General features: G+C 47.7%; 1 protein-coding gene across 2 annotated transcripts in view; it reads left to right on the top strand.

Annotated features, from left to right (window-relative positions):
* SEPTIN9 (septin 9) overlaps window positions 1-25,969 on the top strand; it is a 260,220-nt gene that overhangs the window by 53,529 nt on the left and 180,722 nt on the right. Inside the window, exon 1 of one of the 2 annotated variants that reach the window (XM_073312124.1) lies at window positions 8,838-8,919. The exons of the other annotated variant lie outside the window; for it this stretch is intronic. Within the exon in view, the coding sequence (XP_073168225.1) occupies window positions 8,898-8,919 (22 nt within the window). The 5' untranslated portion in view covers window positions 8,838-8,897. Of the gene's footprint in view, window positions 1-8,837; window positions 8,920-25,969 lie in introns of those variants that run through there. 2 annotated transcript variants of the gene reach the window in all.

The following is a 25,969-nucleotide window of genomic DNA, read 5'->3' as shown; positions in this document are numbered from 1 at the left end:
GGGTAGCTCTGTTGACCTCAATGGAGCTACTTGGATTCACACCAGCTGAGGATCTGACCCACAGTGGCATCTGACTGTGTTGCATTCAGAAAACACCTATCATAGGTGTCTGGCTACCCACACTGTTATTGTAGGGCAAAAGCTAAGCGGCAAGCCCCGCTCCCTAGGACAGTCGTAGGTTCCATCTGGGCACGGCTGATCTGCTGGGTTGCAGAGGGAGGGAGTACAGTTGCCAAGGAAGCCAAGGCCCTGGCTTATTAAGAAGGGCCTTTAATAATAGAGCTGGGTCCTTGAATTGTATTCAGAATGAACTGGGAGCCATGCAGTGTATGGAGCCCGGGTGCAATCAGTTGCTTTCCTTGCGTAAGAGGTAGGGTGATGCCCATTGCATAGGTTAGATTAGTAGCTCTCATGTGGCCTTCGTTCTCCATCTTAGGTCAGAGCCACTGCAGTGACCTGACCTGGACGTGATGAGAGCACAGATCACAGTAGCAAGATCCTCATCCAGCAGAGGACCAGGTACAATCAAATGTAGGACCGTGCCTTGTCCCATCAGCCACTTGGAGGTGGGAGGGGGGAAGTGACCCAGCCCTTTTGAGCAAGGTGCTGGGTTGGGTGGGTAGAGGAGATGGGGTGGTTCTGAGAAGACAGCCCCAGTTGGCTCTCAGGGCTGGGTGTGAGGCGGGGAAGCTGAGCAGAAATGAATTAGTAGAGTTCACACTGCTAAGGAATTGAAACCAGCTCCCACGAGGTCCTGAGTCTAGTTGTTCCGCCTCCCCTTTCATTCTGCGTTGCCAGCAGCTATTAATACATCCGCACGTTAATTCTGAAGTGTGAGCAGAAAGGCTGGAGAGGATATGCTGGGGATTTCCTGCCCTTCGAAGGGAATCAGGCAGAGACTCAGCCAGGGTGGAAGAGAGTTCTAGCCAGCAGCTCTTCTTAAAGAGACACACATGCTGGTAGCAGCGGGAAGTGAAATCGAGTCCGGTTTGTGTGCGCATTAAATAAATGTTCCATACGGGCCTGGGGGCATGAAGCAATGGGCTGCTAATATTGAACAAGAGGCTGCCACTAAAATGTCCCCCGAGTAGCCAACGATAAGCCTGTGATCAGAGGTGCCTGTGATCTCAGGGCTGGGTAGCTAAGAGCTGAGGAAATGTACACACTTGTTTTCCTATTTCAAACAAATATGCTTTCTCCTGAAAATAAAAAGGGAGGGAAGTAACAGCACTTGGCAAACAAAGGTTTATAAAGAGCCATGTGCTGGGGATGTTTGTCATCCTGAGGCTATTGACAGGGCAGAGTAGCTTTCAGCCTGTATACCTGGAAGGGACGAGGGGCAGGGTGAATGTCAAGACCTAGGTGGGGTTCTCCTCCTCTCTCAGCGTATACCTGTATTTTAAATACATGGCACCTGGTGCAAGCTGGTCTTCAGAAGCATTTTTAGGAGCCCAAGGGATACGTCATCTATGGCAGGCATGATTAAGCAACATCCAGAGAGGGGATGATTGTCCCGAATCCACCTTTCAGAGGAGTGGTAGAATTCCATTAAGGGCCTCCCCAACCTGCACATCACCAAATTATTCATGCGAGAAGGGGGTTCGTGGAACAAATGCTCAGTGGATGCTGATCTAACGTGATGACTTGGTGGGCCAAATTCAGTCCAGGTGTAAATGGGCCCAGCCCTGGTGTAAGGAAGTTGCACCTGATCACTCCACGCTTGAATCTGTATTGCTACAGCCAGACATCTTCCATTGCACATGGTGTGGCTCAAACACATTCATCTACAAACACCTTGCCTCCTGCCCTCACCGTCCTTTCACTGCCTCCCAGGCTACTAGTCAGAGAGTTTAAGGCCAGAAGGGGCCACTGGCTCACCTAGTCTGACCCCTGAACATCATAGGCCATCCACACCTCCTAGCACCCGCATGCTAAATGAGACCAAAGCAACACTGCCCCCACAGAGACTAGACTATTTGTGCCCCCACAATGATTAAGTGAAATATACCCAGAAAATCCCAGCAAGTGACCCACACCCACGGACTGCAGAGGAGGGTGAAAACCCCCTAAGGTCACTGCTAGTGTGACCTGGGGGAAAATTCCCATTCCCACGTAGGGTGATCAGTTAGACCCTGAGCATGTGAGCAAGAACCAGCCAGCCAAGTACCTGAGAGAGAAAATGTTCAGTGCCACCTCAGAGCCCTGGCCCTCCCCGTTTCAATGTCCTGTTTCCACCCATGGCCATCTCTGATGCTTCAGAGGAAGGAGAGAACAAACCAACAAAACAAAAATGGGGGAAATCCCTTCCTGACCTCTGCAAGGTGACCAGCTGAAGCCCTGAAGCATGAGATTTTAGGAACATAAGACATAAACTGGAAGGGACCCCCAGAGCTGCCAAGTCCTGTCCCCCCTACCATCACAAGCAACCCCATCAGACAGTCCCACTCATAAATGTGCCCATTTCTCTCTTAAAACTAATTACATTGTTTTCCCCCACAACTCCTACTGGAAGATTGCTCCAGAACCTCACTCCTGTGATGGCTAGAAACCTTCTAATTTCCAGCCTGAATTTGTCCAACATTGTTCTTTATAGCTATTCACCCTCTCTGGTGATTACCCCACAAGGTATTCATGGAGAGCAATCACATCCCCTCTCAGCCAAGCCAAGCTCTTCCAGTCTCCTCTCATAAAATGGACCCTCTGTTCCCCTGATCTCCTAGTAGCTCTTCTCTGCACCCATTCCAGTTGGAATTCATCTTTCTTGAACATGGATGACCAGACTGTACACAGTATTCCAACAAAGGTCTTACCAGTGCCTTGTACAATGACATTAATTCTTCTCTCTCTCTCTCTACTGGAAATGCCTCGCCTAACGCATTTGCCTTTTTTCTCAGCCTCATCACACTGGTGCCTCCTCATCATCCTGCGACCGACCAACACACCCAGGTCTCTCTCCTCCCCTGTCACTTCCAACTGATGGGCCCCCAGCTTAAAGCAGGAATTCTTATTAGACCCTAAGTGCGCTTCACACTGTTGAATTTCCTCCCGTTTCTGGTGCTCCAGTCTCCAAGGTACTATGGATGTCTGAGAAATAAAGTAACTAGCTGAATCCATGGCAGCCCAACCTAGGGGCCTGCAGTCTGTGCATTCGCATGCAACACTTCCCTTGCCAGCAGCCTGAGCGCTGGGGCAGGAGTGGGAGCTATATAATCTGGTTAGTGTTTTACGGGAAGAAGACGGAGAGAGGGAGAGTGGCAGCTCTGTGTGCCAGGGACTTTGTGTCACTTGCTGGTTTGGCACCTAGTGCAATGGGGCTCTGGTGGCAGATTGGGGGCCATAGGTGCTGCTACAGTAGGAATAATGAAAGTGTCAGGAGGGATGGACTCTTGGGAGCCTCACTGGGGGAGAAGGGGATTGAAGCAAGCTGTCCCAACCAGGTGATTCTTGTGCTGACTCTAAAATCCATGCAACGCCAGTACAGCCCCTAATGACATGGGTTTACAGACTCCCCTCTCCCCAAAATGATGTAGATGCCCAAATCCCATTAATTTTAATGGGGATCCAAGCCACCTAGACAGCTTGGAAAAGCTCAGGCTGTAACCCATGGACTCGTCCCATATGAGCACCAGCTGAGCTAGAAAATAATTCTCTCCTTAACTGAAAGAAAGGAGGAACTCAGACCCTCTGTGGCAGGCACCCAGGTGTCATGGTGATGAGCATGCTAGGAAACCTAGAGAGCCAGACAGGAGGACCTGCTAATAGAATTTCTCCATGTCTCATCCCAAGGTTTTTGCTACCCACCCTGTGGTGGCCACCAAGTTGGTAATTAAAGAACCTATATGTACTGGGTCACCTCAATGTCCTGGCTAACAGTCCCCTGTCTCAGTGCAACGGGATCCAGCATCCAAAGCTGCGTGTGAGCTTTTGCTGGCCACATAATGACTGCTTTATTTGTCCGCAGAGTCGCTGCACTGCCAGCACCCAGCTGGTTGCCTTGCAAAGTGCTCCAGGGTCTCTTGACTCGGGTGTGGAAGACACGCTATATATAAACCCCAAACTCTAGCCTCTAATTGGATTCTGTTTGTTTTCCTGCTTGTTGTTTCCTCCCTAACGCCCCATCGGAGAGAAATGCCTTGTGTCTGCAGCCTGTCGTAATTAGCAAACACACTGGTTGAAGGGGGAGGCTAAAGCATGGAAGCCACACGCTGTCTCCAACCTCTGCCTGGCTCAGCAAGCTCAAAGGAGGCTGGGAGATCAAGGTTCCTATTTGTTTAAGATTCCCAGCCCCAAATGTAACTGGAGGCTCTTTTTAAAATGGTCAACAGTTCTTCCCTAAAGGCTGTTCCTAATTTGCCCTCTCACACAGCTCTATTATTGGCCCTCTGTAATGCCACCAACTGGGCCTTGTGACTTCACTTGTATTTTTTAACAAGGTTTTTTAATGTTTAAAAAAAGTCCAGGCACAAGAAAACCATCAGATAAACCTCTAGCGGAGTGGCCAATCCCTAATGTCCTAGGCCTCTCATGCACTTTGTCAGTGTCTCTCAAGGGGCAGACACAGCACCAGTATTAGGGCCTTCATCAAAGGCCAACACAATGCGACAGTCGCCGTTTCATTCTGGGATACTTCACCCTCCCTCCAGACTTTTCTTTCATTAAATATTTGCAGAACAGCCAGTTTCTCACAAGGAGCAACAATTCCAAGGATGGTCCCTGTCCTACTGACATTGAAAAGTTCCAAATGTCAATTTTTTTCTCAAAAATAAGGGCCAGTTTTCATGGATTCAAAATGAGATGCAGAAGCCGTTAATTTTGAGACCCACATTTCATGTTCCGTACCGTGCACAGCCCTCATCGGAGTGGCTCCATTCAATGTCAGACCCATGTGACCTTCAATGCTCCTCTTTCCCTAGTGCTTTGCATCAGGACGACTGATTTTAAAGTGCCTATATATCCCTCAAATAACAGCATCAGTGAGAAGCCCCATCACCAGATCACGTTTTACTAACCTCTTCCCAAGAAATTATTGAAACAAACAGCAGCTACTGTATTAGGCCCTCCCTGCTTCAGCAAACTGTTTACACACATGCTTATCTTAAGGTCATGGATGAGTACAGCAGTTATTCAGCAAAGCATGTGCTTAAACATAAGCACGTTCTTAAACGCATTGGGGTCTTAGGGACTTTCTTTCAGATGCTTCACTATTATGCAAAGGAGCGAAAACAAACAAGCAAGCAAAAGTCTACATTTTCACCAACAGGTGTTGTTAGCAATTACTATGTATTTTGTTTTACTTTATTTAGATTTATACAATTCCTACATCATAAAGCACCGATTGAGGACTCTCGGCCCCTTTGCCAGCTGCTTAAAATACAAATATGAATGCAACTAAAAGCAAACTCCATAAACTCTCCCAAACCAAGAAGGTAAAAAAAGCTGGAGCACTCAAATTCCAGCCCTTGGCACAGCTGCTCCTGCCCAACAGCCCTGAGTCACTAGATACATGCTATTTCCAATTCTAGGAAGAAAGGAAGAAAGAAAGAAGGAAGGAAGAAAATCCTGCACATAGACCACCTGGCTAGTAGCTACTGGCTGCCTCCCATCTCCCGGCCTGTACCCACTGCAGCTAGCATGCAGTGAGAGACGATGTCTCAGGTTGGCAGGTCCAGAGCCATCCAGGTCTTGATGGGTTAAAACCCATATGCGCTAACATTTGTGCTGCCTTGCATCTCTCCTTCCTTCCCATTCATCTATTTCCTCTCTCAATATTTCCCCTTAACCCCTTCCTTTCCTCTGTGGCCTTCAATTGGCTTCCTGCATGGAGAGACTGTCAATGAAGGCTCCCTGTGGGAGGCAATGGATTGGATTCTGTGCTGCATGTAGCTATGCGACACTTATGGCTTTTTACCCTTTTACATTTCAGACAGGAAGTACAGAGTTGCTCTTTGTGGATGGAGCCACATCACCTATTCTCCTCTAGACATTTGAGAGGCAACATACCCTTAGTGAATAGAGCACTGGACAGGGATTCTGGAAGTTTGAGTTTTGTTCCTGGCTCTGCCACTGACCTGCTGGGTGACTGTCATGGATCTGTGCCTCAGTTTCCCCTTCTGTAAAATGGAGATAATATTGACTTCCTTTGTGAAGTGCTTTGAGATGCACTGGTGCAAAGTGCTGTAGAAAAGCTAGAGATGATTATTATTATATGAGCCACAAAAATATCCAGAATTCTCATAGTGAAAGAATATGAGAAGGAATCTAATCCCTACCTCTTCAGGCATAAGTCAACTTCTAACTATTGGGGTCAGAAGGAAACTCTCCATGGGAATACATTATCCCATAACTGCTTCTACAGGGTTTCTTGCATCTCTCTCTGGAGCAATTGGCACTGGCCATAGGGGCCAATGGTCTGATCCCCTGCAGTAATTCCTTTGCTCCCCTCTCTGGCTTTGGCAGCAACCAGATTCCATCGTCGGACGTGTTGGAAAATGTGTAGCTTTGGGGGATTTTTTAGTACTGCTGCCATAAACCAATGGATAGTAGATCCAACCCACAAAAACCAAGATACGTTTCTTGACAGCTCCCTTAATCCAATGATTCTTTCATGGAAAGTTTATTCATCCAGACAGATAATGGCTTAGGGACTGTCTTTTTTGTTCTGTGTTTGTACAGCGTCTAGCACAATAGGGTCCTAGTCCATGATCAGGTCTCCTAAGTGCCACTGCAATACAAATAATAATCATGAGGTAATCTTCTGTCATAGTCCACATTACTAAGGGGCACGCGCCTGATGCTAATGCAATACACATAATTTTCCATATAGATTGTATGCATTTTTGGGCAGGGACTGTCTTCATTATAGGTGCATGTACAGTGCCTAGCACAATTGGGCCCTGATCCCTGATCAGGGCGTCTGTGCTACTCTAGTAGAAATAATAATCCATATAAGAAGATTGCAGGATTGCCCCTCGGTGTGTGTGTGTCCCCCTAATGCCTAGAATGTCTGTGGAGTCCGTGTGAAGCAATGGAAACAGCAAGGAGCCTGTCCGAGAGCTCTTTTTGTTTGGAATCTCACCACGCCGAAGCAGCACTGGGAGTCGTGGTCTGTTACCATCCTGTTTTTAAGTTCTCAGCCATGTTTGGCTTTTTGGCGCACCAGGCTTTACAAATGACACCTGTGCGACAGGTGAATAACAATAACGGCCTTCCATTCCTTGCCACCTAGTGGCAGTCCCTGCTTTCTCATTGCGGGGCCAGGCCTCTCTTGCATGCACACTGAAGGGGGAGGCGGGTGCCCTTATATCTGGGCTGTTGACTCACGGCCTGAGGAATTAGCAGAGTGTTCTCATTGCCCAGCTAATGAGTGACGTGTCGGCTGCTGGTACCCTGTGTGCTTCACCACTAAGTGCCATCCTCTGGATCTGCTGCAGTCACAGAGATGGTTCCTGGATCATTCAAGGCAGTGTGTCCCGTGGAAAGAACGGCTTGTGGCTTGGGTAGTGAGCAGTGTGACTGCTTCAGTAACAGAAGGTGCAAGCATAGCTCGCTCCCTACAGAGCCAGAAGGCTGTGGGTTCGAGTCCCATCAGGGGCTTGGCCTCATTCCCATGCTGAAGCCCCAGGCAGTATGTATTGAGCTGGTACAGGTGTTTGCTCATGGGGAGGTGTTTAACCAACATCTCTTCTGCCTGGGTTTGGCAGCTGTCCAGGTGGCGGTTTCCACAAAGAGGAGCCTCCAGCCCCAGAGTCCTTGCCAGCATTCCCCCTCCCTGCCCTCAACAGAAGCAGCTCTAATGTCCAGAGTGGCGCATGAGCTCCTAATGGCTGCTCCATTTACTCTGCACACTCAGTGCACTGCCAGCCCCTATCTCATCACTGTGCAGAAGGGAGTCCATGAAAGGTGCTTTCTGAAGCCCAGCTCTGTCCATTCGGGGATGACAGGGCAGCCCCTGACTCCTGTCACCACTGGGTTAGAAGGGGAGGTTTCACTATTGGTTTCTAGCTGGCTTCAGAAATCTCTTCTCTTATCGCTTGTGTAGCGAGGGGAGGGCCTGGCGTAGCCGGCTGTTCATGCAAAGGAGAAGCAGGGATTGCTTGCCAAGATTCAGCAGTAAACCTCTCCAGCAGGGCTCCGGTGGGAGACTAAACATGTGCAGCAGTCGGGTCCTTCCTGGTAGCAGGCAAACCGTGATGCTCTGCCTGAGGATGAAATCAGCCTTCATCGGCGGAATAGTTTATGCATGAATCGAAACTTCAGACTTGGCTGGGTGGGGGAACAAGCAGGATCTGAGTTCTTTAAAATGCTTTAGCCACTGAAGGAGGAGGGCTGGGGATAGAGGAAATAGCAACAAAATCAGACTGGGGAAGCCGGGAGAGATTTGAGAAGCTGGATGTGTTGCTCTGTTATTCCTAGGAGTCAAGTTGTGTAAGCCTCTCCTGGTGGATACTAAAAGGAGCCAGCCGCAGAGACGGCCGCAGTCTCCTGGATTCGTGCATGCTGCAGCTTTAAGACTGCTCTGGAGAACTTGGGCTTTGCCATCATCTACATGCTCTGGAGTATTTCGGGGGGTTGTTGAATTTGTGGGTCATGTACCCCCCCCTCTTTTTTTTTCTCTCCCTTTCTGCCTCAGTCTTTCTTTTCATTTCAAAGAGACAAAGCTACTTCAGTTTGGAGCACAAACATATGATCAGCACATGGAAATGTGGTAATTTGGATGCATTCATGATTGCAACAGATTGAAGAAATTAGACCAGACAAAGAGCTTTTTTTGGGAAGAGGAGGAGGAGGAGGAGGAGGAGGCAAGGAAAGGAGGGAGGGAGGGAGAGTGGGTGAAAGAAGGGGACACCACCGAAAAAAGGGACGGCGTGACACACGGATGCTAAATATATCCCGTAGTAATGGAGAGGGACCGCATTTCAGGTAGGCTATTGATCGTTTTATCTCTGCTGTTCTATTACTCTCCCCTGCTCCCCCTCCACTTCCCCCGGAGTGTCTGCATGTTAAGAGAAGAACCAGCCAAGCTCTGCTTTGATTTCAATGGTCTCTTTTATTTATTTTTAATGTTCTGCTGCTTTTTTTTTTTCAACCTCCTAAGTTCTCCAGACAGACCATGTTTCCAACAGAAGCAGAGGAGGGTGTGGGAGAAAGAAACCGTTTTCTGGGTCTGGATTTCATTTGAGTCTCTCTCTCTCTCTCTCTCTTTTTTTTTTATATTTTCCAATCTGCCGCACCGAGTGAGGCAGATGAATGCTGAGACTGTTAGCTCAGGACTCGGAGTCAGGGAGAGAAAATATCCTGGCTCTTGACTTAAGGATGCCTTTAGATCCTGGAGGTTGGCTGCTTAGTTCATATGGCTGTGTGTTGTGGTTTAGCTCTCTCTGCATGCCAAAGCTTGTGTTAAAGACAATATCCTCCTCTCCACTAATGCTTGTATTGCTGTACAGAGACTTGGTCATAGGTCAGGAGTCTTCTGTTGCTAGGACAGGGCCTCCTGGCTGCATGTGTGTTCCCACATTGAGCTGGGGTTTGTTGTATAACCCTGGAAAAGGGGGTTGATTTCATGCAGTTGGCATGTCTTTGGCTTCAAGTTGCTGGTGAAGTGTGTGTATTGCGGCGGGGGGTGGGAATAGAAGGGCGACTAAACTGGATACATCCAACTCCTGTCCTTCCTTGCAAACCCCAACTAATGGCGCATGTCTGAGAGATTAATCCCAAAACTGCTGCCGATTGGTCAGAAGGCGTCAGGTAACCGCGTCTCAGCAAGCAGCTTTGCAGCATTGCAGGACTTGATGCTGAGCAATGGCTAAGGCCTTGACAACTATTCATTATTAAAAGTCAGGGGTGGGGGTGGAGGAATGTTTGCCCTAGAAGCTTGAGCCCAGAGACTGAGGATAGGGCTGAGTCCATACAGAGCTCTGAGGGTCCCTAAGAAAAGACAGGAGGTCCTTCAGCAAAGGAATCCCAGTGCCTTTGGAAAGGCCAGGGGTGCAGGGGCTGCTGCTTTGAACGGCTGGGACTCTGCAGCCATTAACTCAGTCTGTGGTTCCCTGCTTTTTCCCTGCTCCCCGCCCCTGCTGGCGGCCAGGGGGTATGCTGGGGTGGAGAGCAGATCGCTTCTTACCTGCTCTGGAACCTGCATATTCTTCTGGCCACTCTGAGTTGGACTGGGTAAAGCAGCGACCGGGTGGGGTGAGGCAAGCAGCACCGCGCTACTGGGCATCAGGTTTGGAAAGAAAACCACAAGGACAAGGGGAAGCAGTCGAGCAAGGGTGGCGTGCAGCAGCCGTGAGGGAACGTCCATCCCATTCCTGGGCCAAATGGGGCCACGTAGGTCCACCGTGCAGCCACCCAGCATTGCTCCCTGCAATCAGGGGCTGGGGAGACCCATAGAGGCCATCAGGCTGAGAGTGGGGGTCTGTGGGGCTCCGCAGTTGGAGACCTTGAGGCATCTGTAACGCCTCTGCTGTCTGTCTGGACACTAGTCTGTGCCATTAAGTACCACAGGGGAGGCCTTTCTTTACTCCAGCCAGGTGTGTGACAGTGCTCGACAGAGGGAGCGCAGCCCTGACGGAGCACAGACCCGGCTGCAATTGACTAAGGGCCTGATCCGGGTAGGTGCTGGGCACCCGCAACTCCTGCCATTGCTGTCAATGGGAATTGAGAGCGCTCACAGCTTGAGACTGGCCTGCGGGAGCGTTCTCTCCCTCCCAGCCCTTGTCCAATAAGGGCAGCTCGGATGACGTGTGCGCTCCTTCTCTCTTGCCCTCCTTCTCTCTTGCCGTCTCTTCCCCACGTTCCCTCCTTTGCTTTGAGTCACTTCAAAGCATTCCTGGGAGCTGCCCTTGACCCAAAGGATGGAGCGTGTGCGTGTCAGTAATACCAGTGCTCAGAGGTGGATAACCCGCTATCACTGCAGCACAGGCCTTGGCCAGGCAGAGGGTAAACCACAGAGGGACTGGGGCAAGGTCTGCAGAACAGAGCCAGTCAGACCCAGCACCGAACCGATCTTTTAAATCTGCTGCTGCTTTCCTTTTGCGTTGATGTTTTCCCAGGACAAGGGGGCCTGACAAACAGGAGTGCTGGCAAGAAACTGGACTTTAATTTCTGGCTCCGTCACATGATCTGGGGCTCTCTTTAGTCAAGAGAGGTGCCAGATCTCCGCTCCCCAGAGTCCCTGCTCATTTTGGGAACTGCTCGATTCAACACACTTCATGCAACCTAAATGCAATAGCTAACTGCAGCAAAGAGCCCACCTAAGTCCGGGTGGGATACCGCCTATCCACTCTCGTCCTTGGTACCCCATGTGCAATGGAGCCAAGGGCAGGAAGGACCCTGGTACAGTAGTCCACAGATGCAGCAGCTCTAGCTAACCTCCAGTAGCCTGGCACCTTCCTAAGGGTCACTAGCAAAGTATGCAAACGGTCAGGTCTGCTGATGACTTAGCTTGGGTGTGCCAGTGAGGCCTGCTGGAGTCTGATGAGAGTATGCAGATTTCAGTTCTCTTGATTTAGCTGTGTCACGCAGTTGGCAGGGAAGCCAGGCAACAGAGCCCTCCAATTAAATCCTCATCCTGCATGTGGATGACAAATAGTTGTGGTATGTGATATGCACTAAACAAGGGTCGTAGCTGTTTGTCTCTTAACTCAGGGGCACAGAGGCTGGTTTGCACACACAGCTCAGACTTGGGAGCGTTTCACTGGGGACGCAATACCCAGTACTCTGCTCTTGCTCCTCATGCTCGCTCTGTTCTAGAGGCCTAAGATGTCAGCAGTCTGTGCCGGGGAGGAAAGAGTGCACTGCAGAGTCGCCAGGCAATGAAGCTCTGTCCAAGATTGGAGAAAGAAAGGGACATGACTAGAAGCAGTTTTTGAATGACTCATCCTTTCAAAACCCCCTTCTCAGCAGCAGCGTGGGAGAGGGAAATGCAGGAGGGTTATGGGTATATGTAGACCCTGAGGAAAGAGTTAAAATCCAATGACATAAATTTGTTTATAGTAAACAGTATTTAAAAGCTGCGGTTCAGGGAGGGATTTCATATGTGCTGGGTAACCACTTTAGAGACACAGTAAAGTAAGGGTTAAAGGGAACATAGGAAAATCTTGTTAAGTGAGGTTCTGGGCAGTTCAGATTATGTTGTTAGGTTTCCAGGTTTATTCTCCAGCATTGACTTCTGGGCAAATCGGCTCGGTTTGCCTGCCAGCAGACTGAGTTGTGCCTGGTACCTGGCAATCCGGCTGCAATCTGTGGATCCGATTCTTACTCGGGGTCTGACTCTGGTCTCATGTACACCAGAGTCACTCTATCGATGTTACCCCTGATGCACACCAGCAGGGCTGATGGAGGGGGGCAGTTTTACTGGGGCCCTATGCTCGGGGTGGGGGTGGGGGGGCAAAAGGTTTGTAATATCTGGGTAAATAAAATTAAATGGAGGGGGTGCAGCCCCAGCTAACATGATTGTACCAGGGCCCCAAATTTCTCTCAATGGGCCTGCATACCAGTGAACAGGGGAGGAGAATCGGGCCCACCAGTTTTGCCTGAGTCACAGCCTCATAGTCTGGCTGGTCGTGCTTCAGCCATCATGACAGGAGTTGGCAGTTCAGCGGCTGGTGTCCCAGGCAGAGGAGAAAGCATCCTGCTCTCTCACAGCTCTGCTGGCTCTGCAGTGTTGGCAGCAGGAAAGAAAAAACCCTGGTTTTGGTGAATCAACAAAACATGACTCAGATGGAGAACAGATCCACGCGGTGCTAGGCGGCCACGTTTCCAAGGCACTCTTCTGGCCAGAAACATGTTTTTAATTAATATTCCACCACTGGAGCTTCACAATGAGGAAATAAAAACTCCCTGTCTGAATTCTCCGTGTGAAGGGGCCTCAGCGTGACTGAGAATCAAGCCTCTTCTCTTCCGTAAGAGTGCTGTGTTCCTGCAGCTACTGCAAATAAGCATTCCTGAATCCTACAGGCGCTCCCCACACAGGGAGAGCACAGGCCTTGCCACGTCAAGGCAGATCAACATCTTCCCTAATTGGCTCTCCTGTCTCTGACAGTGGCCAATGCCCGATGCTCCAGATGAAGGTGTCAATCTCTGTAAAACACCTAGTTCTGCGCTTGGTGATCCTTGAAGTGTGAGGCTATGATAGTCCTTGTCGATTTTATTGTAGCTAGTTTAACTACAGAGACATATTTAGATCATGGTCCTTTAAAATTTTCTGGTCTCTCTAGGTTCTTAGATTGTACCTATCACCATAATATCTGAGCACCCTCAGCAGTGCAGTAAGCAACATGTCTAAAGTCTGTCATGTTTGTTCTCTCATCCGCTCCTCAGGGGAGAAGTGTGTGCAGGGAAGTGTCTTGTTTTGGATTTGTTTTATATACCTTATAAATGTTGCTCTATGTTTATGTTAGAGAAGGCCTTGTACTTGGAGCGGGAGGCGGTGAGCTTTGTGATGGTCCTTAATTCCTGTGGGAGTTCATTCCACAATCTTGGGCCTGTCTCCTGTCCTGCTTTACGTTGTCCCAGGCAGGGACAGTCTTTCTATGTTTATATAGGTAAAGCACCCTGTGGCCTCAATCCTGATGAATGCCTTTGGGCATCAGTAGAATAGACTGTTGTAATAGAAATGGTTATTAATAATAATATGACTATTTAGCCTCATTAAACTGTCTGCCTCAGTAAAATCACCTGGCATTGAGTTTCACAAGTTATGCTGTGGTGCATTAAAACACACAGAGCTGCTTTTTTGTTATCAGATATCTTTATTCTTGTGTTCGGTAAAAGGGCTGCAAAGCTACACCCATCTGGTGTTCTCTAGCCCCTTGTTTATTAATTCATATCCCTCTCTCCTCTTCCTCTAATCCTTTCCAAATGGTCTTGGGGAGGCTAGATAGCAGCAGGTTTGTTCCTGGTAGTGTTCCTTTCTTTCTCTAAGAGATGGACATCTTGGTTCATCCAGATTCTCCTGTTATAAAGGGCCAAGCCAGTTCTTATCTGCAGCCTCAGTTGAGACGTTAATTGCAGAAGAGGCAAAAGTTTCCATCAGGTTTTATTAAAAGGAAAGGAAAGACAGAGAGAAGTTGAAGGGGTAGGAATTGTGTTTTTATTGAGACGTGTGGGATGGTGGAGCAGATAGACGTAGCTTTTATGGAGGATCTAGTACCCCAGATGAATGATCAGTTGCACTTTTATACTAAGGTTCCATATAGAAATGGTTTATAAACAGTTAATAAATGATTCATAGATGTTATAAGCATGTTACAGACATGAGAGGCTTGTGTTGCAGATAGTCTTAGAAGGGGCTGTAGATGATTATAAGTAACCTAGTGAATTCTCTAACAATTGATTAGCCATTTATTACACACCTGTTAATTATTTATTAACCCTGTATAAACAATTTATAAATGGAAGCTTACAGTAAAGTGTGACAACTGAACAGCCAGCGGCAGCCCGAACAGCACCTGTTTGCAGTGTGTGTGGTTATCAGCAGCTGTATAATCAGTAGGGTGTCTAAGGACCAATTTCAGTGATAATCAGTTCTGCTTTGGCAGTGCCCACCCCTCCTGGGGCTCAGAGTCTATGGGGAGTGACTGAGGTAGTGAGCCCACCTGAGCCCCAGGGTATAGGGGGAGAGATTGGTAGAGATCACAGTATCCCTCCATGCTTGTAAATGGGATTTCCATAAACGTGTGTAGCTCTGAATGGAGGTGGCCTGATTCTGATCTCACTCCAGCAGTGTTTACCCCGGCTAACTCCACTGGCTTCCCCTGCAGTTAGTCTTGATTAATGGTGGTGAGGCAGCAGAATCAGACCCAGGTGTAAACTTTGAATGTCCGAATTGTGTCTAGCATTTTCCTACCCAGTGGCTTCCACAGCGGCACAGGCTCCCCTTTTCTATTCCCTCAGTGCTATCGCCCGTCAGCCACCCTCTACAGCAGAGATTTTCAAACTGTGGGGCATGTTGCCCTGGTGGGGTGCATGACATGGTTAACTGGGGGCATGAGGACTGGCCAGTGCTGGGGAGAGCCCTGTGTTAAAAACTGAGGGGAAAAAAGAAAAAAACCTGGTATGGGGATGGCCGGGCCAAACCTGAGGTTCTGCTCCCTACATCCCTGGCACTGTTGCCTATCAGATGGGCATTTTTCTTTCTGCCTTTTGTGCTGCTTTCCACAGTATGTACACTGAGCCATGATGTCTGCATTCTCAGTCAGTCTGCCTTTGTCCTAACTTCCTGGGTTCCTTTGGCTTGAACCTGAGTACTTGTTCTGTGCTAGGGGCTGTCATTGCTTTGATCCTTTTTCTGGACAGTTCAGCTGTGCTTGCTATTTGGAGGCATTTCTCTAGGGTTAGATCTGTTTCTTTCAGCACTCTCTCCTGTAAACTAGAATTGTGAGTCCTACAAGCTATCCTGTCTTTAATTAGGGAGTCATTCATGTTTTCAAAGTTACATGTGGATGTCTGAGTTCTCCACTCTGTAATATAAATATCTAATCCCTCTTCGGTTTCTTGGTTTTGGATTAAAAAAAAACAGTCTCATTCTGTCTGGTCTCACAGCACTTATCAAACACCTCTACCAGCTCTTCCAGTGTTTCAGGCATTATTCGTTGCAGCAATGTCTCTCTCGCTTCTTTTTTCCCATTGAGCAGTAAAAAAGCTATTCTTTCATTTCTTCATCTTTATCCCCCCATGATCAGATCTATGTAGAGACTCAGTTCTTGCTTCTACTGTTTCTCTGCTTGTGCAAGGCTTTTTGTCTGGAAACCCAGCTTTCCTGGTGATCTGAGTCCCTCCATGCTGCCTGTTTGTGCTGTTTGTGTGTACTACTTTGTTTTCCTGTCAATCACACTCTGTTTCTTGACATGAGTCTCACTAGACTGACCACTGCCACCATGTTTCATGTACCTCATGCTGGGTAATAACAGAGAAGATAACATTGCTTGTAAAACTTTACTGTCTCTTTACTAAGAGATTTAAAGAGATGCTGCAATTGCAGCTAGCATTCTAGTCATGTGCACACAGGCTGACGTTCTGGCACCTCCTGAAACCTGTGCTCCTCCCTCCAAGTTCCATGCAGGTTGCTACAATAGTGCGATGCCATTCCTAGAAATGGTGCCTTCTAGAGGCTGTGCAGCCAGGAGTGAGCTCTGAGAACAGCTGCTTGGGGGACCCCTGAAAAGAAAAAAAATGTGGCCACCAGGTAGGAGTGTGAGGAGAAAACTATCTCCTCCAGAAGCCAACAGATTGGTTCCCTTGTTATCAAGAGCCTGATTTGACCTCGGTTCAATCATGTGTGAGGGATTCTCTTCATTTCTTTTTAAAGGAATGCTGCCAGGTTAAAAATCCATCATTAAAAAAAGAGAAACTCATCTATGCTACAAGTAAGATTAGATTATTAAAATGGAAAAAAATTGAGCAATCTAGCTAATTCTCCTCTATGCCACTTCCTATTTCTTCTCCTCCCTGCCTGTGCAATGAACATGCTGCAGACAGGATAGCCTGCTTCACTTTCACTGCTTAGAAGCAATGTGTGCATGAGAATCCATCTTAACTGGTTAGACAGTTGTACTGCACTGATCACTGAATGAATCACTCCAAGGGAACTGTGTGCATGGCTTTGTCTCTCTTTCCATGGGATTTGTTTGTTAATTTCATGGAAATGGTTCTTAATCTTTAGGGTATTTTTCAATTTTATGCCTAATTTTTCCCTTGTAGGGGCCAGATTTTCAAGTGCTCGGCACCTGCAATTGGGGGCCTATTTTCAAACCAGCTCAGCTCCAATGCAGGGCCCCAAATTAGGGGCAGATTTTCAAACAAATAATCCTCAGCACCCAATGTGACAATCTAGCCACTTATTTTGTTGCCCAAATGGGAGCTGAGTTCTCTGACATTCTGGCCCTGGCTGAGGTGCTGAGCACTTGGAATTCAGCCCATTGGCTACTCTGCAGGCTAGCAGCAAATTAGAGGGTTCAACCTCCAGCACCAAACCTGTACTTTGGAAAGAGACAGGGACAATATGGGATTCCCACCTCCTGTTCAATGATGATAGCTTTTTACTAGACCTGTTTTTATCTCATCCCAAGAGCTGGAGTTTGAAAGGATAAGAAGGTCCATATTGGTCCCAGCCCTAAGAGTGCAGGATTTTTTATCTAGTGTTTTTCATGGGTGCCAGCCTATACCTGCAGGTGGCTTGTTTTATATGAACTGATCTTTGGACCTTGTTACTTCAGAGTCAAAAATGTGAAGGGAAACTAAACCCACAATAGAGCATGGGGTTATGTCCCTGGCCATCTTGGCTAATAGCTGTTAATAGACCCATCCTCCATGAACTTATCCAGTTCTTTTTTGAACCCAGTTATTGTTTTAGCCTTCACAACATCCCCTGTCTAATCCCCTGTCAACATTCCCTGATTGTGCATTTTGTGAAGAAGTATTTCCCTTCATTTGTTTTAAACCTGCTGCCTCTTAATTTCATTGGGTGATTCACGGTTTTGTGTTATGTGAAGGGGTAAATAACACTTTCTTATTTACTTTCTCCACACCAGTCATGATTTCCTGTCTTTTAAGCAGGTACTGATCCATGAGAGGACCTTCCCTCTTATCCCAGGACTCTTTACTTTTCTGAAGAGCCTTGAAGAGGAACCTTGTCAAAGGCTTTTTGAAAGTCCAAATACATTATATCCATTGGGTCAATGCATGTTGACCCCCTCAAAGAATTCTAATAGATTGGTGAGGCAAGATTTCCATTTGCGAAAGCTGTGCTGACTCTTCCCTAACGTATTGTGTTCGTCTATGTGTCTGATAATTCTGTTCTTTACTATAGTTTCAACCAATTCGCCTGGTACTGAAGTTAGGCTTACTGCCTTGTAATTGCCAGGATAGCCTTTGGAGCTTTTTAAAACATCAGTCAAATTAGCTATCCACTAGTCATTTGGTACAGAGTCTGAATTAAGTGATAGGCTACATACTTTGGTTACTAGTTCTGTAAGTTCATATTTGAGTTCCTTCAGAACTCTTGGGTGAATACCATCTGGTCCTGATGACTTATTACCGTTTAATGTATCACTTTATTCCAAAACCTCCTCTATTGAAACCTCAGTCTAGGTCAGTTCCTCAGATTTGTCACCTAAAAAGAATGGCCTAGGTGTGGGAATCTCCCTCACATCCTCAGCCATGAAGACCATTGCAAAGAATTCATTTAACTTCTCTGCAACAGCCTTGTCTTCTTTAAGTGCTCCTTTAGCATCTCGATTGTCTAGTGGTCCCACTGATTGTTTGGCAGGCTTCCTGCTTTGGATAGGCTTTAAAAAATTTGCTGTTTGTTTTTGTGTCTTGTGTTAGCTGGTCTTCAAATTCTTGTTTGACCTGCCTAATTATACTTTTACACTTGACTTGCCTGAGTTTATGCTCCTTTCTGTTTCCCTCAGTAGGATTTGACTTCCAGTTTTTAAAGGATGTTTTTTTGTCTTTAACCACCTCTTTTATTCTGTTGTTTAGCCATGGTGGGGGGAGGGGAGGGGTTTGGTCCTCTTACTGTTTTTTTTAAAATTTGGGGTACACATATAGTTTGAGCCTCTATTAAAGTGTTTTTAAAAAGTTTCATGTAGCTTGCAGGCATTTCACTCTTGTGAATGTTCCTTTCAATTTCCGTTTAACTAGCCACCTCATTTTTGTGTAGTTCCCCTTTTTGAAGTTAAATGCTATTGTGGTGGTTTGTTTTTTGTTTTTGTTTTTTTATATTCCCGCCCTATAAGCATGTTAAATGTAATTACAGTATGGTCATTATTACCAAGCAATTCAGCTATATTCATCTCTTGAAGCAGATCCTGTGCACCACTCAGATCGGAGGAAAGATACATTGTGAGTACGGCTCTGTACTGAGATTCACCAGATCTGGAGTCACTTCCTGGCTCTTCCACAGAATTCCTCTGTGATCTTGGTCAAGACACTTACTCTCTGTGCCTCAGTTCCATTTCTGTAAAATGGGGACAATGCTAGCCTTCACCCACCTTTTTGTCTGGCTGGTCTATTCATAGATTGTGAGCTCCTGACTCTTATTGTGTATATGGACGTACACATGTCTAGCACATCTGTGTTGTGATTTCTAGGTGCAACTGTAATATAATTTACAATAATAAAGTACTTCATGATTCTCCTCTCACATGGGGGATCAAGTAGAATCAAGTCTCCAGTTGTCAGTTTTCCCATCACCACCTCACACAGCCTTGAATCAGCACTTCAGTGCATTTCCAGTTTTCAGATTCCCTTTCACAGTGATTGATCGTGCTGCATGGCTGAGACTCAGACATTGCTGGGGATGAAGGGAAGAAGTATCTCATGCAAGTCAAAATGTTTCCAAGTTCCAGAGTCTAGCATACCAAGATGCTGAGTATTTAAGAAGCAAGTACATAGTTGGGGAAAGTATGTCTGAATCAACACGTCTTCTGTAGTCTTAGCAATCCCAGAAGCACAATGTCTGTGTGTCCTGTTGGCTTCTCCACTAGGTACTTGCAGCTGTAGCTAATACTGTAGGTACACAGTAATGCATTAAAGAAAGCAGCAACACCTCCTGCTATAAATCCTAGTATCAGGTTATGTAGCCTACATAGAAGGGACCTGCTTTCAACCATACCTTCTCTGGCTGGTATTAAAAGAGGAAGGATAGCCCAGTGGTTAGGGAGTAGCCTCGTGTCACAAGTCCCAGGTTCAATTCCTTGCTCTGCCATAGACTTCCTGTGTGACCTTGGGCAAGTCACTTAGTCTCTCTGTACCACAGTTCTCCACCTGAACAATGGGGATAATAGTCTGTCTGTGCTTGGATGGAAGGCCATGAAGGAAACTCAGGAGCTCCAGGCAATAAGATGAGTGAGTCAGTAGGCAGTGCCCCTCCCTTCACATCACTTTCCCCAGCAATGAGTTTCATGACAGTGACGCTCTGACTGCTTCTGGTTACCAAAGATCCTACAGCATTTGTTTGCGAGAGCAGCACAGCCTTATGAAATATCAATCTGGGTAACGAATTTCCCTTGCAGTTGGAATGGGATATTGCACTCCTTCTTACCACTCCTAAACCAAGGGGCATCATTATTATTTCTTTATTTATTTGTATTGCAGTAGTGCCTGTGAGTCTCCATCCTGCACTGGAGCTCCATTGTGCTACAAACACACAGTCCTTAATGTTGTTTCTGTTGTTAAACACGGGCCATTTTCCACCCCCGGCGTGGCTGCTGTGTGAGTGGCTGGCCAAGAAATCCCTGTATATCAAGTTCACCAAGCCCTTTGAGATCATTAAAGCTATGAGATGCTCTAAGAGCTGTGCAAACGTCCACTTGCCCTGGCCTGGGGAGATTATATGTAATTTGACAGGTGAGTACAATATCATTAGCTTTTACATCATTACACGATAAAAGGGCCAACAAGTAGATTTTGTGGCTGGTAAATGGCCATGGCAGATTCCCTACGCTTTTAAAAATCTGTGTTGTAAGATCCTTACTAATTAACTGATTACATCATCACCAGGTCTGATGGGCTAAATAAATACTTCTTGGAGCAAACTGGAGGTTATGTGGTAATTAGTTTGGGGCCTAACAAGCATGATTACTCACTCAGCTATACCCAGCTCCATAGGGTTCACAGGAAAAGCCCCATCAGGGGCCAAACCCAGCCATGGGGCAGGCTCAGGGGTCACGGTTCATATCCAAGGACTGGTTGGAGGTTTATGCCTTGGCACAGAGTAGAAAAGGTTTTACAGGACCGTCTTCTTTGCTGTCTGGTACAGCGGCCCCCAAAGTGGCCCAGTAGAACTACTAGGGTCTGTTACGACACACTGTGGGCAACGGCAAACCACTCAGGTTTGAAATGGTCTGCGCCATGCATGCCATTCTCTTATCCAGCCCTATCCAAGCCAGATTTCAGAGGTGCCTCTTCTTTTTCCACGTGTGCCATTCTTGGTTTAAAGGCAAGACTGGGTGTGAGTTACATGGGAATGTCCTCCCCGTAAAGCAGCCAGGGCCCAGTGAGTGCGGAAAGCGCCGTTGGGAGGAATAGGCACTGCTGTAGGGAGAAGCTTAGGCCCAAACATGCAAGAATGGCGTCTGATTTGGGCTGTCTTGCTGGAGATACCTTGGGTCTCATTTGTGAGGGCTTGAGCACCAGCAGATCCCACAGGCTTCTGAAGATCAACCCAAGGCGCCTCAGACGGGCACCCAAAAACTGAAACCGCTGTTCAAGTGATCCCCTGCTAGAGGGACCTCCAGCACAATTCCCCACCCACATACTCTTTCCCCTTTTCTCCCTCAGATCCTCTGGGCCTGGTTTGCAGGCTCCTTGGGCCAGCAGCTCTGCCCATTACTGGCCACCCATCCTCCACTCTCCAGTCCTTGTCAGCTGCGGGTGACTCTCTCACTTTGGGGAGAGAAAAGGACGTGTGTTATTTATTAGTTTCAGATGCTTTTCTTTCCAGGGCTTTTTCTTAGGGCTGCATGTTTCAAGCCCTGAGTCACAAATGTGTAATGGTGGTTTGGGGGCTGTATACAAACCCTCTACTAACAGGTCAGTGAGTCTAACCGGGGAGGATTGCCACGGGGCACATGGTCGGTAGGTGCTGTGCTTTGTACAGGCTTTTTATCCTTTCTGGTGGGGAGGAGTGTCTGGCTCCCGCTGACCTACATGACACAAAATGATTCATGCCCCTGAGCAACATAGTTAAGCCAGCCTGTAGCCGTTTAAGTGTAGATGTAGCCTAAATTAACATTTGTGTGCGTGCAGCTGTGTGTTTAGGTCGCTCTGCAGAAACAGAAATGAAAGGGTTAAGCTCCCATGGGCTCAGGTGGATGTTTTTCCTTCAGAGAATGCCTGTGACGCTAGCATGCTTTGAGTAAGGATCCGGACCCAGATCTTAGCTTTGTGGCTAGGGCCCATTTCTACTCTAGTCTCAATCTGAGAGAAGTGGCTGCATCCAGCATCCTACTCAGGAGGACTCCCCTTGCAGACAGACCAAGGTAGCATGTTCTACTGGTTAATGACCTGGACTGAGGCTCAAACCAGGGTTTTATTCCTGCCACTGCCCTGCTGCCTGATCAAGTCACTTCATCCCCCTGTTTCTCCATCTACAAGGTGTTACCTCACGCTTCAGGCCTAAGCCCATCTCTGTTAACGTACATCTACACTTACAGCTGCCCGTAGAGTACAGACACTGCACACCAAAATAGCATGGGTATAAACAGCAGTGTAGATGGTGAGGCTCTGCGTGGGTGAGTAGAAAAGAGTAGAGTGCCAGAACCCCCACGGCATGTACCCTACACAGTTCTCTACACACTCAAGCCATGCTTCCCACAGCTGTTTATACTGCTGTTTATATCAGTGAAATGTCCCACGGCCGGAGCCTTTCCCTGCTGCATGCAACATCACGCCACAGTGATAAGTGTGGACGCAGGCTGCCTTTCACTGCGGCGTGTAGCTCCACATTCCCTGCATGCTGCCAGAAGTGTAGACAAGGCCTTAGAGACCAGAATGGGGCCTGCACTTGCTTCTTCTGGGGTTCTTACATGTTGCTCTGAAGCATTGGGTGCTGCCAGAGACTGGATAGCTTGGGTCTATCCAGTATGGGAATTCCTCTGTAAAGTGCTTTTGAGATCTTCTAATTTAAGAAGGCCTATATAAATACAGAGCATTATTATGGTGGTGGTTTGTATTATCTATTGTCTAACCCAGAAGAGATCTTTAATTTGGAATTTCATCCATATGAACAGGCAAGAATAGATTTTGCAGTTAATGCTAATCCTTTAATAATACTCTAAATTCTTTAGGGCTGGGATTTTGTGTGATAGAGGTGTGTACAGAACCTAGCACAATGGGGCCGTAGGCACTACTGCAGTCCAGAGCATATTAATTACAACCCTCACTCACCACACTGGTTTCCAAAGGGTCCCACTTGCTTGGCAAGCTGCCAAAACAAAAGGCAAGAAGAGGGCACTGTGGCAGAGGGGAGTCTGGCAGAAAACTGGGGAGAGAGACTGTCAGAGCACAGGTTTCAGAGCGGTAGCCATGTTAGTCTGTATCAGCAAAAACAACAAGGAGTCCTCATTGTCAGAGGACAGTAGGTTGTGGACATGCAATTGCAATGCAAGGATGTTCTAGCATGTTGGGCCCGCCTCTGGGTGGCCAGGAGCTGGGACGTAGCTGCAATGTAATCTCTGTCCTAGCCATGCTTCCTTCCCACGGCTGTCTGTGGAATGAAGAACAAAGCAGAGAGTGAAATAGTTTTTCTTGAGGCTTGCAGGTCTGAGAGTCCCAGGTGACTATTCCCGGTTAACATCTCCCTTTGCCAGCTGTCCCACAGACTGCAGAGAGGGTGTATCTGTGTTGGTGCCGATGATTCCCGCACATCAGCCATGTCTTGCTCTCTGTTTCTACAGGATAGGCAGGGGGGAGGGAAGTAGCTGCAGAGGGAGCTGTTGGAAGGCATTGCCCTGTGGCAGAACATTGGCATGTTCAATCTGTGCAGCACCTGGACAAGACCACTCATTTGCAGGAGTCAGGGTGCTCTGGGTTTCCTTTGAATCCAGCGTTACTATTTAGGTTTTGTTGTGTCTGTGGGATACCTTAAGGCTGCCCCAGTGTGGGCAGTTGCAGGGAAAGTTCAGTGAAGGGTGCTGACTGCAAAGGGCAGAGCTGAACTTCCCCAAGGTTTGAAAGTGTTTTGTATTGGGCCCATTTTGAACATTATTATTTATTATTAAATGCAGCAGAGGCCCCAGCTGGGTGCAGGGCCCCCTTGTGCTAGGCGCTGCACATACATAGTGAGAGGCAGTCGCTGCCCCCTTGCAATCTAAACGGACAAGGGGTAGAAGGTAAACAGAGGCACACACAGGTGAACTGATTTGCCCAAGCTCACACAGCTGGGAGTAGAACAACCCAGGTCTCCGACTCCCAGTCCAGTGCCCTGTTCACTGGCCCATACTGCCTACAGCGGTGAGGGGAAGTGGCATCTTAACCCCTTCTGGTTTCTTGGGGGTTGGTCTCTGCACCCCTGAGTCCTTTAAAAATGTTCCAAAGATGAATAGGGGAGGAGGGCAATCCCTCCACATAAACAGTGTTAGCTGTAGGCTGATTGATGGCAGTGCTGACTTCATTTGCCCACGTGAAATGTCTGAACCAGGTAGTCCAGCAAGCAGGTAAATCTTCAGGGCAGATGGTATTTAACTCCCTGAATGGACTTCAGCAAGACCATGGGTAGACGCAAAAAGGTGTTTCATTGTGAACTATGGGATTATTAGCAGCTGTAACCCAGCAACCTCAGTCCTGGGCTTCCACAACGCAAATGGGAAAGGTGCCATCTCCTGGGGCATCAGGCTTGGCCTCTTCTTTCAGGAGAAGTCATCCATTTCCAGTGACTCGCTCTCCACTCCCTGTGGGTCGCTAGGGCTGGGAAGGCTTGGGGTGGGGAGAAGGGGTGCGTGGAACTAGACGTTGAGCGAAGCAGGCATCGTTTGGAAGAGGCCTGAATGGACAGAGAGTAGCCAGAAGGCTGTCGCCTAGTCAAGCTGACCGACTGGCCACGGAGACCATGATGGGAGGAATCCCTAAGATACGGGAAAATAACAAAAAGAATTGACAGGCTGTTTCTCTACGCTGGTTTGGTGCCAGTAGATGGCAGTGTGAGCTTCGCAATAGGATCCCAGGCCTGCTCTGAAATCGGAAGCCTTGGGGATGCTTTGTGGGTTTATGCCTTCACATAATTCATGGCAGAAGAAATAGCTGCTGCCCTGTTCCAGCTTCAGGGGGCAGTGAACGTGAGGGGGTGGGGTGGGCAGTACGGGAAATAGACAATGAAGAAGGGGAAGGGAGAGGAAGAACAATAAAGGGAGAGCGCCCAACAGGGCACTGGCTAAGAAAGGGGCCAGCGTCCCACCCCCGCCCCACACCTCCGAATGTTCAGTGCTTTCAAATAGGGATCTTCCCCCGTCTTTGCAATGTGCCTAGCGCCAGTTTATGGTGGGAGCTCCATGTTTGCTCATGTGAGCCTCTGAGTCCCTTTAAAAGCTCCCTTAACCCCACAGCCCAGGCTTTGATTACACATCAGCAGAGGAGAGGACAGAGGATTACAGTTCTGTAGATATGTAGAAGAGGCAAAGAATTAGTGAGGATTACAAGAGGGGATTTGAGCTAGAGGGAGAGAGAGCGAGACTAGTAATTGCCCATCTGTACATTTCTCTGGCTGGCACTACAAACAGCCAGCAGAATGTGACACATTTCTGTTTTCAGCCTCCTTAGTTTCCCAGGGGTTACTCCATACGGACCCATCTTGCCTCCAGTTACCCCAGCTCTCAGGATACCCCAAAATCCCAACATGGAGCTCTGGTGGAGAAAAAAAAAACCCTAGCAGTTAAAGATGAAAAATCCCAGTTAACTTGCCCCGTCTCTGTCTTGATGCATATTTGCTAGTGCTTTGTCCAGCCTGCTTTTAAAAATCCCAAGGGCTGAGGGTTTCTATCCCAACCATGGAAATTGTCCCACTACCGTTTTGAAGGTTTTTTTTCTGTGATCCATTTTTAACTTTTCTTAACTTCATCCCATTCCTCCTGGTTCTGTCGCATAGGGTGCCCGAAATAAATCCTGTCCATCTTTGGTATTCATACCCTTCAAACACTTGTTGACTGCCATTGTGTTTTCCTGCCCTGACCCTTCCTGGTCCCCACTTTAGCCATCTTCTAGGCGAACATAAGAACAAAAGAACAGCCATACTGGGTCAGACCAAAGGTCCATCTAGCCCAGAATCCTGTCTTCCAACAGTGGACAGTGCCAGGTGCTTCAAAGGGAATGAACGGAATAGGTAATCATCAAGTGACCCATCCTTTGTCACCCATTCCCAGCTTCTGGCAAACAGAGGCTAGGGACACCATCCCTGCCCATCCTGGCTCATAGCCATTGATGGACCTATCCTCCATGAATTTATCTAATTCTTTTTTGAACCTTGTTATAG

Source organism: Lepidochelys kempii, chromosome 14, assembly GCF_965140265.1.
Source record: "Lepidochelys kempii isolate rLepKem1 chromosome 14, rLepKem1.hap2, whole genome shotgun sequence".
Lineage (NCBI taxonomy): Eukaryota > Metazoa > Chordata > Testudines > Cheloniidae > Lepidochelys > Lepidochelys kempii.
Note: the sequence above shows the minus strand (reverse complement) of the source record. Positions and strands in the feature narration are given on the sequence as shown.